General features: G+C 41.4%; 1 protein-coding gene across 1 annotated transcript in view; it reads left to right on the forward strand.

The window, feature by feature from the left end:
• The window catches only part of COL3A1 (collagen type III alpha 1 chain), a 335,593-nt gene that overhangs the window by 291,543 nt on the left and 26,671 nt on the right, over nucleotides 1–17,379 (forward strand). Inside the window, exons 45-48 of the mRNA XM_069733786.1 lie at nucleotides 8,594–8,701; nucleotides 8,864–8,917; nucleotides 9,009–9,116; nucleotides 9,286–9,565. Of these exons, the coding sequence (XP_069589887.1) occupies nucleotides 8,594–8,701; nucleotides 8,864–8,917; nucleotides 9,009–9,116; nucleotides 9,286–9,565 (550 nt within the window). The remainder of the gene's footprint in view (nucleotides 1–8,593; nucleotides 8,702–8,863; nucleotides 8,918–9,008; nucleotides 9,117–9,285; nucleotides 9,566–17,379) is intronic.

Consider the following 17,379-nt stretch of genomic DNA (forward strand, 5'->3'; position numbering starts at 1 on the left):
TATTGGCCAGTCACGTAGTATATTGCCCAGTGGCGTAGTATGTTGCCAAGCTACGTAGTATATTGCCCAGCTACGTAGTATATTGCGCAGCCACGTAGTATATTGGCCAGCCACGTAGTATATTGGCCAGCCACGTAGCATATTGCCAAGCTACGTAGTATATTGCCCAGTGACGTAGTATATTGCACAGCGACGTAGTATACAGCACAGAGCCACGTAGTATATTGCCCAGCCACTTAGTATATTGCCCAGCGACGTTGTATATTGCCCAGCCACTTAGTATATTGCCCAGCGACGTAGTATATTGCCCAGTGACGTAGTATATTGCCCAGCCACGTAGTATATTGCCCAACTACGTAGTATATTGCCCAGTGACGTAGTATGCGCAATTTAAATCCCGCGGCAATGTCGCTGATTGTTCGCACCGGCTGGGCGTGACCAATCAGGGAAGCAGGATTTAAATCCCGTGCCAATGTTGCTGATTGGTCGCGCCAAACCGGCGCGACCAATCAGGGAAGCGGGATTTAAATCCTGCGGCAATATCGCTGATTGGTCGAGGCCACCCGGCGCCACCAATCAGCGAAGCGGTGGGACCGGAGCATCGCGAGCTGCAGGAAAAGCTGCTGCGGATGCGACGGAAGGTGAGAATTCAATGATTTTTTATTTTTTTTAAATTATTTTCCTGATTGCTTGAGCCCAGCCAGTGTGACATTGGCACGGGATTTAAATCCCACTTCCCTGATTGGTTGCGCCCAGCCAGCGTGACCAATCAGCGACATTGGCGTGGGATTTAAATCACGAAGCGCGATTTAAATCCCACGGCAATGTCGCTGATTGTTAGCGCCGGCTGGGCGTGACCAATCAGGGAAGCGGGATTTAAATCCCGCGGCAATGTCGCTGATTGGTCGCGCTGGCTAGGCGTGACCAATCAGGGAAGCGGGATTTAAATCCCACGCCAATGTCGCTGATTGGTCGCGCAAGGAAGCCGGATTTAAATCCCGCAGCAATGTCGCTGATTGGTCACGCTGGCTGGGCGTGACCAATCAGGGAAGCGGGATTTAAATCCCATGCCAATGTCGCTGATTGGTCGCGCCGGCTGAGGGCGACCAATCAGGTGAGCGGGATTTAAATCCCGCTGCAATGTAGCTGATTGGTCGCGCCGGCTGATCGTGACCAATCAGGGAAGCGGTGGGACCGGAGCATCGCCAACTGCAGGAAAAGCTGCTGCGGAGGCGACAGAAGGTGAGAATGTAATGATTTTTTATTTTTTAATTATTTTCCTGATTGCTTGCGCCCAGCCGGCGCGACATTGGCGCGGGATTGAAATCCCGCTCCCCTGATTGGTCGTGCTGGTGGGCGTGACCAATCAGGGAAGTGGGCTTTAAATCCCGCGGCAATGTCGCTGATTGGTCGCGCCGGCTGATCGTGACCAATCAGGGAAGCGGGATTTAAATCCCGCGCCAATGTCGCTGATTGGTCGCGCCGGCGGGGCGTGACCAAATCAGGGAAGCGGGATTTATATCCCGCGCCAATGTCGCTCATTGGTCGTGCCGACTGAGCGCGACCAATCAGGGAAGTGGTGGGACCGGAGCATCGCGAGCTGCAGGGCCGGTCACTCCCTCATTGCAGGGGAGTAGGGAGCGGCCGGACTGTGCCAGTTACTCCCAAGAGTGCATTGCGGTCTCGCGAGATGACGTAGCGGTCTCGCGAGACCGCACGTTATCATCCCGCGAGACCGCAATGCATGGACCCAAGCGTCGCGAATAGTGGTAAAGGCCTGGGCTGCATCCGGGGGCCGACGCACGGTGAGTATATGATGATTTTTTATTTTTTTTATTATTTTTAACATTGGATCTTTTTACTACTGATGCTGCTTAAGCAGCATCAATAGTAAAAAAGTTGGTCACACAGGGTTAATAGCAGTGGTAATGGAGTGCGTTACATCGCGGTCCATTAGCGCTGCCATTAACCCTGTGTGAGGGCTCACTGGAGGGGAGTACGGAGCGGGCACTGACTGCGGAGAGGAAGGAGCGGTTATGTTGCTGTCGAACTGCACCGGTCGCTTGATTGGTCGTGGCTGTTTTGCCGCGACCAATCAGCGACTTGGGATTTCCGTGACAGACAGAAGGACAGACAGACGGAAGTGACCCTTAGACAATTATATAGTAGATATATTCCTCCTATATACCCTCCTATATATCCTCCTATATACTGTATATCTCACATTCTCAGATACCTGTTTGGATACATGGATACACATGACACGGGATTTTAGATCAAAACAACATGTATTTATTGTCCATCATAAACGTTGCAGCTCCAAAATGAAAACAGCCTTCCTTAAATATCAATGGATAACATAAACAATTGTTTTCTTCAGGCAGATGAAACAACATAAATGTAGCCGCCTCACCAATCTCAGTATTTCCAGCAGCAGTTCACACTTGTATTCAATGTTTTCACCAAACAAACACCTCTCTGTTTAGCTCTAAAACATCTCAATTTGCAGAGCAGACTAACCAGCAGCTCTGCCTTTCTCCAATGTCAACACCCTCCACACTACTGAGCTATCCCTCCTGATGTTAACCAGCCTGTAAACCCCATAAAGGTCATAGGAAAGACGTTTCCCTGCAAGATTCTTTCGGTTGCTCAAAATCCAGTCACATTAAACCTGCTCACTGATCTACAGTAGTATTATTGGTACAGCTTACATTACACTGCACAACACATTTCTGGGAGGTTCTTGTCCCCTGAGAAAATTTTACTGTATCTTATACATTTTGATATACTGAAGAAGAATATGTGCTACAAAAATCTGTATCACATAAGGTTTTTAACTAGTGATGAGCGAATATACTTGTTACTTGAGATTTCTCGAGCATGCTCGGGTGTCCTCCAAGTATTTTTTAGTGCTCGGAGTTTTAGTTTTTCTTGCCGCAGCTGAATGATTTACATCTGTAAGCCAGCATAAGTACATGTGGGGGTTGCCTGGTTGCTAGGGAATCCCCACATGTACTTAAGCTGGCTATCAGATGTAAATCATTCAGCTGCGGCAAGAAAAACTAAAAACTCTGAGCACTAAAAAATACTTGGAGGACCCCCGAGCATGCTCGAGAAATCTCGAGTAACGAGTATATTCGCTCATCACTATTGTTAACCCCTTCATGACCTGAGCTATTTTTGATTTTTGCTTCTTGCTCTCCTTTTTTCCAGAGCCATAACTTTTTTATTTTTCCGTCAGTATGGCCGTGTGAGGGCTTATTTTTTGCGGGACGAGTTGTACTTTTGAAAGACACCATTGGTTTTACCATGTCATGTACTCAAAACTGGGAAAAAAAATCCAAGTGCGGTGAAATTGCAAAAAAGTGCAATCCCACGCTGGTTTTTTGTTTGGCTTTTTTGCTAGGTTCACTAAATGCTAAAACTGACCTGCAATTATGATTCTTCGGGTCATTATGTGTTCATAGATATCAAACATGTCTAAGTTCTCTTTTATCTAAGTGGTGAAAAAAAAGTTTGCTAAAAAAAAAAATTGTGCAATTTTCCGAGACCCATAGCGTCTCCATTTTTCGTGATCTCAGGTTGGGTACGGGCTTATTTTTTGCCTGGCATTTTAAATTATACCACTTTTGTGCAGATACGTTCTTTTTATTATTATTATTAATTTTGGCATTTTGATTTTTTTATTGCTACGCCGTTTAGCGATCAGGTTAATTCTTTTTTATTGATAGATCGGGCGATGCTGAATGTGGCAATACCAAATATGTATAGGTTTGATTTTTTTTATTGTTTTATTTTGATTGAAGCGAAAGGGGGGTGATTTGAACTTTTATTTTTTTTATATTTTTAAACACTTTTTTTGTTACTTTTGGCATGCTTCAATAGCCTTCATAGGAGGCTAGAAGCTGCTCAGATCACCTCTATGCAGCAGAATTACAGGCTTGCTATGAGCGCCGACCACAGGGTGGTGCTCATAGCAATCCGCCATTAACAACAATATCAAAATATTGTTTAACCCCTTCCCGACATGCGCAGTACTAGTACTGCTCTCCTGCACTGCCTGTCAGATCGCTGATCTGACACAGTGCTATGCAAAGTGTCAGATCAGCGATTTATCATCATACTGCTGAACAAAAAGTGCAATAAAATGTGATCAAAAAGACGGATATAAATAAACATGGTACCGCTGAAAACATCATCTTGTCCCAGAAAAAAAAGCCGCCATACAGCATCATCAGCAGAAAAATAAAAAAGTTATAGCTCTCAGAATAAAGCGTTGCAAAAACGATTATTTTTTATATAAAATAGTTTTTATTGTGTAAAAGCGCCAAAACATGAAAAAAGATATAAATGAGGTATCGCTGTAATCGTACTAGCCCAAAGAATAAAGCTGCTTTATCAATTTTACCACACGTGGAACGGTATAAACGGCCCCCTAAAAGAAATTCAGGAATTGCTGGTTTTTGTTCATCATGCCTCCCCAAAATCAGAAAAAAAGCAATCGAAAAATGTCATGTGCCCGAAAATGGTACCAATAAAAACATCAACTCGTCAAGCAGAAAACAAGATCTCACATGACTCTGTGGGCCAAAATATGGATAAATTATATGGTGATGCAAAAAACTATTTTTGTGCAATAAAAAGCGTCTCTTGTGACAGCTGCCAAACAAAAACCAGCTATAAAAACCCACTATAAATAGTAAATCAAACCCCCCTTTATCACCCCCTTAGTTAGGGAAAAATAATAAAATTAAAAAAATGTATTTATTTCCATTTTCACATTAGGGTTAGGGCTAACGTTAGGGTTAGGGTTGGGGCTAAAGTTAGGGTTAGGGCTAAAGTTAGGGTTAGGGTTGGGGCTAAAGTTAGGGTTAGGGTTGGGGCTAAAGTTAGGGTTAGGGTTGGGACTAAAGTTAGGGTTAGGGCTGGGGCTAAAGTTAGGGTTGGGGCTAAAGTTAGGGTTTGGATTATGTTTACGGTTGGGGTTAAGGTTGGGATTAGAGTTAGGGGTGTGTCAGGGTTAGGGGTGTGGTTAGGGTTATGGTTAGAGTTGAGCTAAAGGCTGGTATTAGGGTTAGGGGAGTGTTGGGGATAGGGGTGTGGTCAGTGTTATGGTTAGGGTTGGGATTAGGGTTAGGGGTGTGTTCGGGTTAGGGGTGTGGTTAGGGTTATGGTTGGGATTAGGCTTAGGGGTACATTGGTGTTAGGGTTGGAGAATTTGGGGGTTTTCCACTGTTTAGGCACATCAGGGGCTCTCCAATCGCGACATGGCGTCCGATCTCAATTCCAGCCAATCCTGTGTTGAAAAAGTAAAATGGTGTTCCTTACCTTCCGAGCTCTGCCGTGTGCCCAAACAGTGGTTCCCCCACATAAGGGGTATCAGCGTACTCAGGACAAATTGTACAACAACATTTGGGGTCCAATTTCTCCTGTTACCTTTGTGAAAATAAAAATTTGGGGACTAAAATATCATTTTTGTGGAAAAAATTTTTTTTTTATTTTCACGGCTCTGTATTATAAACTTTAGCAAAACACTTGGGGGTTCAAAGTTCTCACAACACATCTAGATAAGTTCCTTGGGGGGTCTAGTTTCCAATATGGGGTCACTTGTGGGAGTTTCTACTGTTTAGGTACATCAGGGGCTCTGCAAACTCAATGTGAAACCCGCAGACCATTCCATCAAAGTTTGCATTCCAAAACAGCACTCCTTCCCTTCCGAGCTCTGCCATGGGCCCAATCGGTGGTTCCCCCCTCATATGGGGTATCAGAATACTCAGGACAAATGGTACAACAACTTTTGGGGTCCAATTTCTCCTGTTATCCGTGGGAAAATAAAATTGCGAACTAAAAGATCATTTTGTGGAAAAAAAAATTTTTTTTAATGTTCACGGCTCTACCTTCTAAGCTTTAGTGAAACAATTGGGGGTTCAAAGTGCTCACCATACATCTAGATAAGTTCCTTATAGGGTCTTCTTTCCAAACTGGGGTCAGTTTTGGGGGGTTTCCACTGTTTCGGCACATCAGGGGCTCTCCAAACTCGATATGGGTTCCGATCTCAATTCCAGCAAATTTTGCATTGTAAGGTCAAACGGCGCTCCTTCCCTTCCGAGCTCTGCGATGCGCCCAAACAGTGGTTTACCCCCATATATGGGGTATCAGCGTACTCAGGACAAATTGATTGACAACAACATTTGGGTTCCAATTTGTCCTGTTACCCTTGGGAAAATGAAAAATTTGGGGCGAAAAGATCATTTTTGTGAAAATTTTTTATTTTTTATTACGGCTCTACATAATAAACTTCTGTGAAGCACTTGGAGATTCAAAGTGCTCACCACACATCTAGATTAGGTCCCTAGGGGGTCTACTTTCCAAAATGGTGTCACTTGTGGGGGGTTTCAATTGTTTAGGCATATCAGAGGCTCTCCAAACGCAACATGGTGTACGATCTTAATTCCAGCAAATTTTGCATTGAAAAGTCAAATGGCGCTCCTTCCCTTCCGAGCTCTGCCATGTGCCCAAACAGTGGTTTACCCCCACATATGGGGTTTAGGCGTACTCGGGACAAATTGTACAACGACTTTTGTGGTCCAATTTCTCCTGTTACCCTTGCTAACATAAAACAAATTGGATCTGAAGTAAAAATTTTGTGAAAAAAAGTTAAATGTTCAATTTTTTTTAAACATTTCAAAAATTCCTGTGAAGCACCTGAAGGGTTAATAAACTTCTTGAACGTGGTTTTGAGTACCTTGAGGGGTGCAGTTTTTAGAATGGTGTCACTTTTGGGCATTTTCTGTTATATAGGCCCCTCAAAGTCACTTCAAGTGTGAGGTGGTCCCTAAAAAAAAAAAGTTTGCAAATTTTGTTGTAAAAATGGGAAATCGCTGGTCAACTTTTAACCCTTATAGCTTCCTAACAAAAAATATTACACTTACAAAATTGTGCTAATGTAAAGCAGACATGTGGGTAATGTTATTTATTATGTTATTTATTACCTATTTTGTATGATATGACTCTAATTTAACCCCTTTCTGACCTGATTTAAAAAATTTGAAAAAAATAAAAAAAATATAAAAGTTTAAATCACTCCCCTTTTGCCCCATTCAAAATAAATCAATAAAAAAAATCAAAACTACACATATTTGGTATCGCTGCGTTCAGAATCGCCCAATCTATCAATTAAAAAAAAGCATTAACCTACTGATAAGCGTAGCGATAAAAAAATTTGAAACGCCAGAATTATGTTTTTTAGTCACCGCGACATTGCATTAAAATGCAATAACGGGCGATCAAAAGAATGTATCTGCACCAAAATGGAACCATTAAAAATGCCAGCTCAGCATGCAAAAAATAAGCCCTCAACTGACCCCAGATCATGAAAAATGGAGACGCTACGGATATCGGAAAATGGCACTTTTTTTTTTTTTTTAGCAAAGGTAACCTAGTCATGTTAGGTGTCTATGAACTCGTACTGACCTGGAGAATCATAATGGCAGGTCAGTTTTAGCACTTGGTGAACCTAGCAAAAAAAGCCAAACAAAAAAAAGTGTGGGATTGCACTTTTTTTGCAATTTCACTGGTCTTGGAATTTTTTTCCCGTTTTCTAGTACACGACATGCTAAAACCAATGATGTTGTTTAATAGTACAACTTGTTTCACAAAAAATAAGCCCTCACATGGCCATGTTGACGGAAAAATAAAAAAGTTATGGCTCAGGGAAGGAGGGAAGTGAAAAACGAAAATGGAAAAATGGAAAATACCAAGGTCATGAAGGGGTTAAGGGCATAAAAACTAAAAGTTAAAAAAAATTGCAAAAATTTTCAAAATTTTCGCCAAATTTCTGTTTTTTTTACAAATAAACGCAAGTAATATCGAATAAATTTTACCACTACCATAAAGTACAATATGTCATGAGAAATCACCAGTATCCATTGAAGCGTTTCAGAGTTATGACCTCATAAAGTGACAGTGGTCAGAATTGAAAAAAATGGCTTGGTCAGGAAGTTGAAAACAGGCTTCGGGGTGAATGGGGTTAAAAACAGTCAGTGAAATATTTTACCTCACAAAATGAATCCTCGGTGATCCCCTGTTGTAAAGTCAGTATTGTCTATTGATTTCTCCCCTGCCCAGGAGATCTGGTGTGCTCCGTACACGGTCAGCCAAATGACTCACTGCGCCTCTGCGCAATTCGCATAATAAGTACTTTCATACCTGTAGATCAGCAATTTATGTTATTTCAGTGGAAAAATCAGAATATACTGTTTCAGAAAAAGTTCATATGAGTTTTTGGAATTATAACAGAATATTATAATGTTTCATATCATTTCTCAAAAACCTTACGTGATAGGAAAAATCTGAAGTCATTTCTAAAATCAACATGAAAAAATCTATCAGGATAGGAACACTCAAAATTGTCCAAGGGACAAAACCTTTGTAAAACAGTGTATCAACAAATACCTACCATCGAGGATCTTACCTCCTGCTTTCCTTCAATACACATACACTGTATATATATAGAGAGAGAGAGAGGGAGAGAGAAAAGAGGCAGTTAATGTTGATTTAGAAGCTAATGGTACAATTTTCATGTTTTCTCTAGGGTCCTCAGGGTACACGTGGTGATAAAGGTGAAGCAGGAGAGCGTGGTACAAATGGAATTAAAGGTCATCGTGGATTCCCTGGCAACCCTGGTCTTCCTGGCCCTCCTGTGAGTTTATATCAAAATTGATTCAAAAATTATCTTGATCAGTTATAATTTAAAAAAATGAGTTAAATTGGTTTCTTTAAAGAATAGTTGACATCACGAATAATGCTCACTCTTTGTGTATGAAAGGATTTTTAAGACTTGAATACTTCTCTCTTATACAAGGGATCTTCAGGAGAGCAAGGTTCTGCTGGATCACCAGGTCCTCAAGGTCCTAGAGTAAGTAAATATTTGTACAAAAATTACAATTTTGGGTATTGATTTAAGAATAGATAAAATGTTGAACTGGTTAATTAAATTATGGTTTTAGGGCTCACCAGGATCTAATGGAGCTCCTGGTAAAGATGGCACTAGTGGTTATCCTGGACCCCTGGGCCCTCCAGGTCCACGCGGTAGCAGAGGAGAACCTGGGTCAGAGGTAATTTCTAAGCAAATATTTAGATGTGTGTATGTTGTGCAGAATGATTCCAGAATTATGATTTCTGAATTTAATACAATTATATAAAGAATACAATCTAACAGATTAGTTACATCTGAAAATATGACTATCAAACTAGCAATAGTGATAATTGTTCTGTATTTTCTAGGGCGCAGCTGGTCAACCTGGACCACCAGGGCAGCCTGGCCCCCCAGGCCCTTGCTGTGATGGTGGAGGAGCTAATCTTGGTTCATTCGGTGGAGAAAAGGGACCATCAGCCCCATATTATGGTGACCAACCAATTGATGCAACGGCAACATCTGAGATTATGTCATCACTTAAATCCATCAATAGTCAAATAGAAAACATGATCAGTCCTGACGGTACCAGAAAGAACCCAGCTCGTAACTGTCGTGACCTAAAATTCTGTTATCCAGAGATGAAGAGTGGTAAGTAGTCCATTTTACCAATTGTTGAGACATTAAAAATGAGAATCTAAAATTCCTCCATTTTTAACATCTTGTAACTAATGTGTAAATCAAATGTACACATATCCAAATGTAAAAAGTTGTGTTTCCATACATTCACAATCTATACATACATCAAAAGTGAAAAAGCATCTCCCAAACAGATGGCAATGCTATGCAACTAGAAACCTTTTTTGACACATCTATCTGAATATAGTTTCCATAAATGTGGATATCTTTTTGCAGTAAACCTTTTTTTTAAATACAGGAAAAAGGCCTTTGGACAGATAACCTTTTCATGTCATTTATCAAATATGTGTATTGTACCAACCACAATTAGGGATGAGCGAACCTGTGAAAGTTCAGGTTCTGGTACACAACCCGAATTTTATTCCAAAGTTTGGTTCCGGTACCAGAATTGTACCCAAATGTGAAACAGAACCTGAACTCCATTGAAAACAATAAAGACTGGAACTTTAGAGCTGGAAAATGAATCTCTCTTTTTCTTTGAAATAGACTTCCCCAGAACGCCGAATATTGCCACTGACTTCCCAGAGAATTTTGTGTTTGGCATTTAGCACAAGACACTAACTGTTCGGTACAAACCCCGATTTTCAAGCAGGGTTCTCTCATTTCTAACCACAATGTGTCCAAAAGTTGTAGTTATTCACATGTCAGTGAATGCTTTAGGTTAGGATTTTGAAAAATGTATTTGCAAAAATTTACAGATGACTTGTATGCTTCATAAAGTAATAATTGCTCACACTAACCAATATATGTCATGGAAATCCTCATTCATTTTTAGTCAAGAACTTGCACTGGCAGCTCTCTGGCACCCCCTTACCCTCAGGTCGGTCAGGGTACTGTACCTAGGATAAGTAGTCGCCGGAGAGGCTGTGTAACCAGGACAATGGAAAATAATTCATATTTTCCTAACAATATATACAGTGCCTTGCAAAAGTATTCGGCTCCCTGGAACTTTTCAACCTTTTTCCACATATCATGCTTCAAACATAAAGATACCAAATGTAAATTTTTGGTGAAGAATCAATAACAAGTGGAACACAATTGTGAAGTTGAATGAAATGTATTGGTTACTAGCTGAAGAGCCCGGCGTTGTCTGGGCATTGTAAATATCTATGGTTAGTTATAGCACCTCACGTCTCTTATTTTCCCATCATGCCTCTCATTTTCTCCCTTACACCTCTCATTTTCTCCCTTACACCTCTCATTTTCCCCCTCACTCCTCTCATTCCCCCCTAACACTTGTCATTTCGACCTCACATCTGTCATTTTCCGATCACTCCACTATTTTCCCTCACTTCTCTCATTTTGCACTCACACCTTTTCATTTTCACCTCACACCCCTCATTTTCACCTCAGTATATACATGTTTGTTATCTCCCTTATATATAGTATACACCTGTATGTCTTCTCTTGTATATAATATATACCTGTATGCCATCTCCCCTGTAAATAGTATATACCTGCTGTATGTCATCTCCTCCTGTATATAGTATATACCTGTGTGTCATCTGCTCCTGTATATAGTATATACCTGTAAGTCATCTCCTCCTGTATATAGTATATACCTGTGTGTCATCTGCTCCTGTATATAGTATATACCTGTGTGTCATCTGCTCCTGTATATAGTATATACCTGTGTGTCATCTGTTCCTGTAAATAGTGTATACCTGTGTGTCATCTCCTCCTGTATATAGTATATACCTGTGTGTCATCTCTCCTGTATATAGTACTAAATTGGCAGCCTGATAAATCCCCAGCCAACAGGAAGCCCTCCCCCTGGCAGTATATATTAGCTCACACATACACATAATAGACAGGTCATGTGACTGACAGCTGCTGTATTTCCTATATGGTACATTTGTTGCTCTTGTAGTTTGTCTGCTTATCAATCAGATTTTTATTTTTGAAGGATAATACCAGACTTGTGTGTGTTTTAGGGCGAGTTTCATGTGTCAAGTTGTGTGTGTTGAGTTGCATGTGGCGACATGCATGTAGCGACTTTTGTGAGATGAGTTTTGTGTGGCGACATGCGTGTAACAACTTTATGTGTGTCGAGTTGCATGTGACAGGTTAGTGTAGCAAGTTGTGTGCAGCAAGTTTTGCGTATGGCGAGTTTTGCGCGTGGCGAGTTTATGTGTGGTGCGTTTTGAGTATGTGCAAGTTTTGAGTGAGGCAACTTTTGCATGTGTTGCAACTTTTGTGCATGTAGCAATTTTTCCGTGGGTGCAAGTTTTGCGTGTGGCGAGTTTTCCATGAGGTGAGTTTTGCACGTGTGGCGAGTTTTCCATGAGCCTAGTTTTGCATGTGGCGAGTTTTGAGAGGCGACTTTTATGTTTCAACTTTTATGTGGTGAAATGTGTGCTAAGGGTGGTATATGCGTACAAGCACGTGGTAGTTTGTGGCGCCTTTTGTGTGTGTGTTCATATCCCCGTGTGTGGTGAGTATCCCATGTTGGGGCCCCACCTTAGCATCTGTACGGTATATACTCTTTGGTGCCATCGCTCTCATTCTTTAAGTCCCCCTTGTTCACATCTGGCATCTGTCAATTTGCCTCCAACACTTTTCCTTTCACTTTTTCCCCATTATGTAGATAGGGGCAAAATTGTTTGGTGAATTGGAAAGCGCGGAGTTAAAATTTCTCCTCATAATATAGCCTATGATGCTCTCAGGGTCCAGACGTGTGACTGTGCAAAATTTTGTGGCTGTAGCTGCGACGCCTCCAACACTTTTCCTTTCACTTTTTCCCCATTATGTAGATAGGGGCAAAATTGTTTGGGGAATTGGAACGCGCGGGGTTAAAATTTCACCTCACAACATAGCCTATGACGCTCTCGGGGTCCAGACATGTGAGTGTGCAAAATTTTGCGGCTGTAGCTGCGACGGTGCAGATGCCAATCCCGGACATACACACACACATACACACATACACACATTCAGCTTTATATATTAGACTAGCTGAAGAGCCCGGCGTTGCCTGGGCATAGTAAATATCTGTGGTTAGTTATAGCACCTCACTTCTCTTATTTTCCCATCACGCCTCTCATTTTTCCAATCACATCTTTCATTTTCCCCCTCACATCTCTCATTTTCTCCCTCACACCTCTCATTTTCTCCCTCACTCCTCTCATTCCCCCCTAACACTTGTCATTTCGACCTCACATCTGTCCTTTTCCGATCACTCCACTATTTTCCCTCACTCCTCTCATTTTGCACTCACATCTTTTCATTTTCACCTCACACCTCTCATTTTCACCTCAGTATATACATGTTTGTCATCTCCCTTATATATAGTATACACCTGTATGTCATCTCCTGTATATAGTATATACCTGTATGTCATCTCCCCTGTATATAGTATATACCTGCTGCGTGTCATCTCCCCTGTATATAGTATATACCTGTATGTCATCTCCTCCTATATATAGTATATACCTGTATGTCATCTCCTCCTGTATATAGTATATACCTGTGTTATCTCCCCTGTATATAGTATATATCTGTGTGTCATCTCCTCCTGTATATAGTATATAACTGTATGTCATCTTCTATATATAGCATATACCTGTGTGTCATCTCCTCCTGTATATAGTATATACCTGTGTGTCATCTCTCCTGTATATAGTAGATATCTGTGTGTCATCTCCCCTGTATATAGTATATACCTGTGTGTCATCTCCTCCTGTATTAGACCTCGTTCACATGTTATTTGCTCAGTATTTTTACCTCAGTATTTGTAAGCTAAATTGGCAGCCTGATAAATCCCCAGCCAACAGGAAGCCCTCCCCATGGCAGTATATATTAGCTCACACATACACATAATAGACAGGTCATGTGACTGACAGCTGCCGTATTTCCTATATGGTACATTTGTTGCTATTGTATTTTGTCTACTTATTAATCAGATTTTTATTTTTGAAGGATAATACCAGACTTGTGTGTGTTTTAGCGTGAGTTTCGTTTGTCAAGTTGTGTGTGTTGAGTTGCGTGTGGCGACATGCATGTAGCGACTTTTGTGAGATGAGTTTTGTGTGGCAACATGCGTGTAGCAACTTTTTGTGTGTCGAGTTGCATGTGACAGGTTAGTGTAGCAAGTTGTGTGCAGCAAGTTTTGCGCATGGCGAGTTTTTGCGCGTGGCAAGTTTTATGTGTGGTGCATTTTGAGTTTGTGCAAGTTTTGTGTGAGGCAACTTTTGCAACTTTTGTGCATGTGGCAATTTTTCTGCGTGTGCAAGTTTTGCGTGTGGCGAGTTTTCCATGAGGTGAGTTTTGCACTTGTGGCGAGTTTTGCGTGAGCCTAGTTTTTGCATGTGGCGAGTTTTGCGCGTGGCGAGTTTTGAGCGGCGACTTTTGTGTTTCGACTTTTATGTGGCGAGGTTGGTGTATGTGTCATGAAATGTGTGCTGAGGGTTTTATATGTGTTCACGCACGTGGTAGTGTGTGGCGCGTTTTGTGTGTGTGTTCATATCGCCGTGTGTGGTGAGTATCCCATGTCGGGGCCCCACCTTAGCAACTGTACGGTATATACTCTTTGGCGCCATCGCTCTCACTCTTTAAGTCCCCCTTGTTCACATCTTGCAGCTGTCAATTTGCCTCCAACACTTTTCCTTTCACTTTTCCCCATTATGTAGATAGGGGCAAAATTGTTTGGTGAATTGGAAAGCGCGGGGTTAAAATTTCACCTCACAACGTAGCCTGTGACGCTCTCAGGGTCCAGACGTGTGACTGTGCAAAATTTTGTTGCTGTAGCTGCGACGCTTCCAACACTTTTCCTTTCACTTTTTTCCCCATTATGAAGATAGGGGCAAAATTGTTTGGTGAATTGGAACGCGTGGGGTTAAAATTTCGCCTCACAATATAGCCTATGACGCTCTCGGGGTCCAGACGTGTGACTGTGCAAAATTTTGTGGCTGTAGCTGCGACGGTGCAGATGCCAATCCCGGACATACACACACACACACACACACACACACACACACACACACACACACACACACACACACACACATACACACATTCAGCTTTATATAGTAGATTTTAAATTTTTGTAGAAATTCAAAAACTGAAAAGTGGGGTGTGCAATATTTTTCGGCCCCTTTAATTTAATACTTTCTTGAGCCACCGTTTGCTGCGATTACAGCTGCAAGTCGCTTGGGGTATGTCTCTATCAGTTTTGTACATCGAGAGACTTAAATTCTTGCCCATTCTTTCTTGGCAAGCAGCTTGAACTCAGTGAGGTTTGATGGAGATTGTTTGTGAGCAGCAGTTTTCAGCTCTTTCCACAGATTCTCGATTGGTTAGAGGTCTGGACTTTGACTTGGCCATTCTAACACCTGGATACACTTATTTGTGAACTATTCAATTGTAGATTTTGCTTTTTGTTTGGGATCATTGTCTTGTTGGTCTACGTTCACATTTGCGTTGTTGGGCGCAGCGTCGTCGACGCAACCAACAATGCATATACACAATGCTGCATTTTTTTACGCATGCGTTGACATAAACTAGTAATGTTCATGAATTTTGGCACAGGGAAAATGCTACAAGTAGCGTCGTCCGCGCCCTGTCTGGTGCGTCAAAACACAATACAATGCATACCGGCGCATGTCCGTGCGCCCCCCCATGTTAAAGATAGGGGCGCATGACGCATGCGTCGGTATGCGTCGACGACGCTGCGCCCAACAAAGCAAATGTGAACGTAGCCTTCGAAGACAAATCTCCGTCCCAGTCTCAGGATTTTTGCAGACTCCAACAGGTTTTCTTCAAGAATGGTCCTGTATTTGGCTCCATCCATATTCCCATCAATTTTAACCATCTTCCCTGTCCCTGCTGAAGAAAATTAGGCCCAAACCATGATGCTGCCACCACCATTTTTGACAGTGGGGATGGTGTGTTCAGGTTGATGAGCTGTGTTACCTTTACGCCAAACATATCATTTGGCATTGTTGCCAAAATGTTTGATTTTGGTTTCTCCTGAACCGAGCATCTTCTTCCAAAGGTTTGGTGTGTCTCCCAGGTGGCTTGTTGCAAACTTTAAATGACACATTTTATGGACATCTTTGTGAAATGGCTTCTTCTTGCTACTCTTCCATAAAGGCCAGATTTGCGCAGTGTACAACTGATTGTTGTCCTATGGACAGACTGTCCCACCTCAGCTGTATATCTCTGCAGTTCATCCAGAGTGATCATGGGCCTCTTGGCTGCATCTCTGATCAGTCTTCTCCATGTTTGAGATGAAAGTTTAGAGGAACGGCCGAATCTTGGTAGATTTGCAGTGGTATGATACTCCTTCCATTTTAATATGATCGCTTGCAGAGTGCTCCTTGGGATGTTTAAAGTTTTGGAAAATATTTTGTATCCAAATCCGGCTTTAAACTACTCCACAACAGTATCACGGACCTGCCTGTTGTGTTCCTTGGTCTTCATGATGCTCTCTGTGCTTCAAACAGAACCCTGAGACTATCACAGAGCAGGTGCATTTATACGGAGACTTAATTACACACAGGTGGATTATATTTATCATCATTAGGCATTTAGGACAACATTGGATCATTCAGAGAACCACAATGAACTTCTCGAGTGAGTTTGCTGCACAGAAAGTAAAGTGACCAAATAATATTGCACGCCCCACTTTTCAGTTTTGAATTTCCTCAAACATTTAAAATAACTAATACATTTCGTTCAACTTCACAAATGTGTTCCACTTGTTGATTCTTCACCAAACATTTACATTTCGTATCTTTATGCTTGAAGCATGAGTGAAGGCAAAAGGGCCACAAGTGCTAAGCATCTCTCGGAACTCCTTCAAGATTGTTGGAAGGACCATTTTCAGTGACTACCTCTTGAAGTTCATCAAGAGAATGCCAAGAGTGTGCAAAGCAGTCATCAAAGCAAAAGGTGGCTACTTTGAAGAACCTAGAATATAAGACATATTTTCAGTTGTTTCACACTTTTTTGTTAAGTATATAATTCCACATGTGTTAATTCATAGTTTTGATGCCTTCAGTGTGAATTTACAATTTTCATAGTCATGAAAATACAGAAAAATCTTTAAATGAGAAGGTGTGTCCAAACTTTTGGTCTGTACATATACACCATGTTCCAAATTATTATGCAAATGATATTTTGCTCAGATTTTCCTAAATGGTTAGTGAAAATGACAGTCTAATAAAAGTCATCACTCATTAGAGAATACATCAACATTTATTCAAGAAACCTCCCAATAATAACAGCATGATCTCCAAAAAGAATAAAAACTCAAAATGCACTGTTCCAAATTTTTATGCACAGTAGAATTTCTAAACATTTTGATATATTTTAAAGAACTGAAAATACTCATTTGTCGAATTTGCAGCATTAGGAGGTCACATTCACTGAAAAAAAAGCTATTTAGCACCATAAAATCTTAACAGGCCAAGTTACATGTTAACATAGGAACCATTCTTTGATATCACCTTCACAATTCTTGCATCCATTGAACTTGTGAGTTTTTGGAAAGTTTCTGCTTCTATTTCTTTGCATGAAGTCAGAATAGCCTCCAAGAGCTGCTTTTTTTTTATGTGAACTGCCTTCCACCCTCATAGATCTTTTGCTTGATGATACTCCAAAGGTTCTCTATTGCGTTGAGGTCAGGGGAAGATGGTGGCCACACCATGGGTTTATCTCCTTTTATGCCCAAGCATCCAATAACTCAGAGGTATTCTTTGCAGCATGAGATGGTACATTGTCATGCATGAAGATGATTTGGCTCCTGAAGGCACGTTTCTGCTTTTTAT

Source organism: Ranitomeya imitator, chromosome 7, assembly GCF_032444005.1.
Source record: "Ranitomeya imitator isolate aRanImi1 chromosome 7, aRanImi1.pri, whole genome shotgun sequence".
Classification (NCBI taxonomy): domain Eukaryota; kingdom Metazoa; phylum Chordata; class Amphibia; order Anura; family Dendrobatidae; genus Ranitomeya; species Ranitomeya imitator.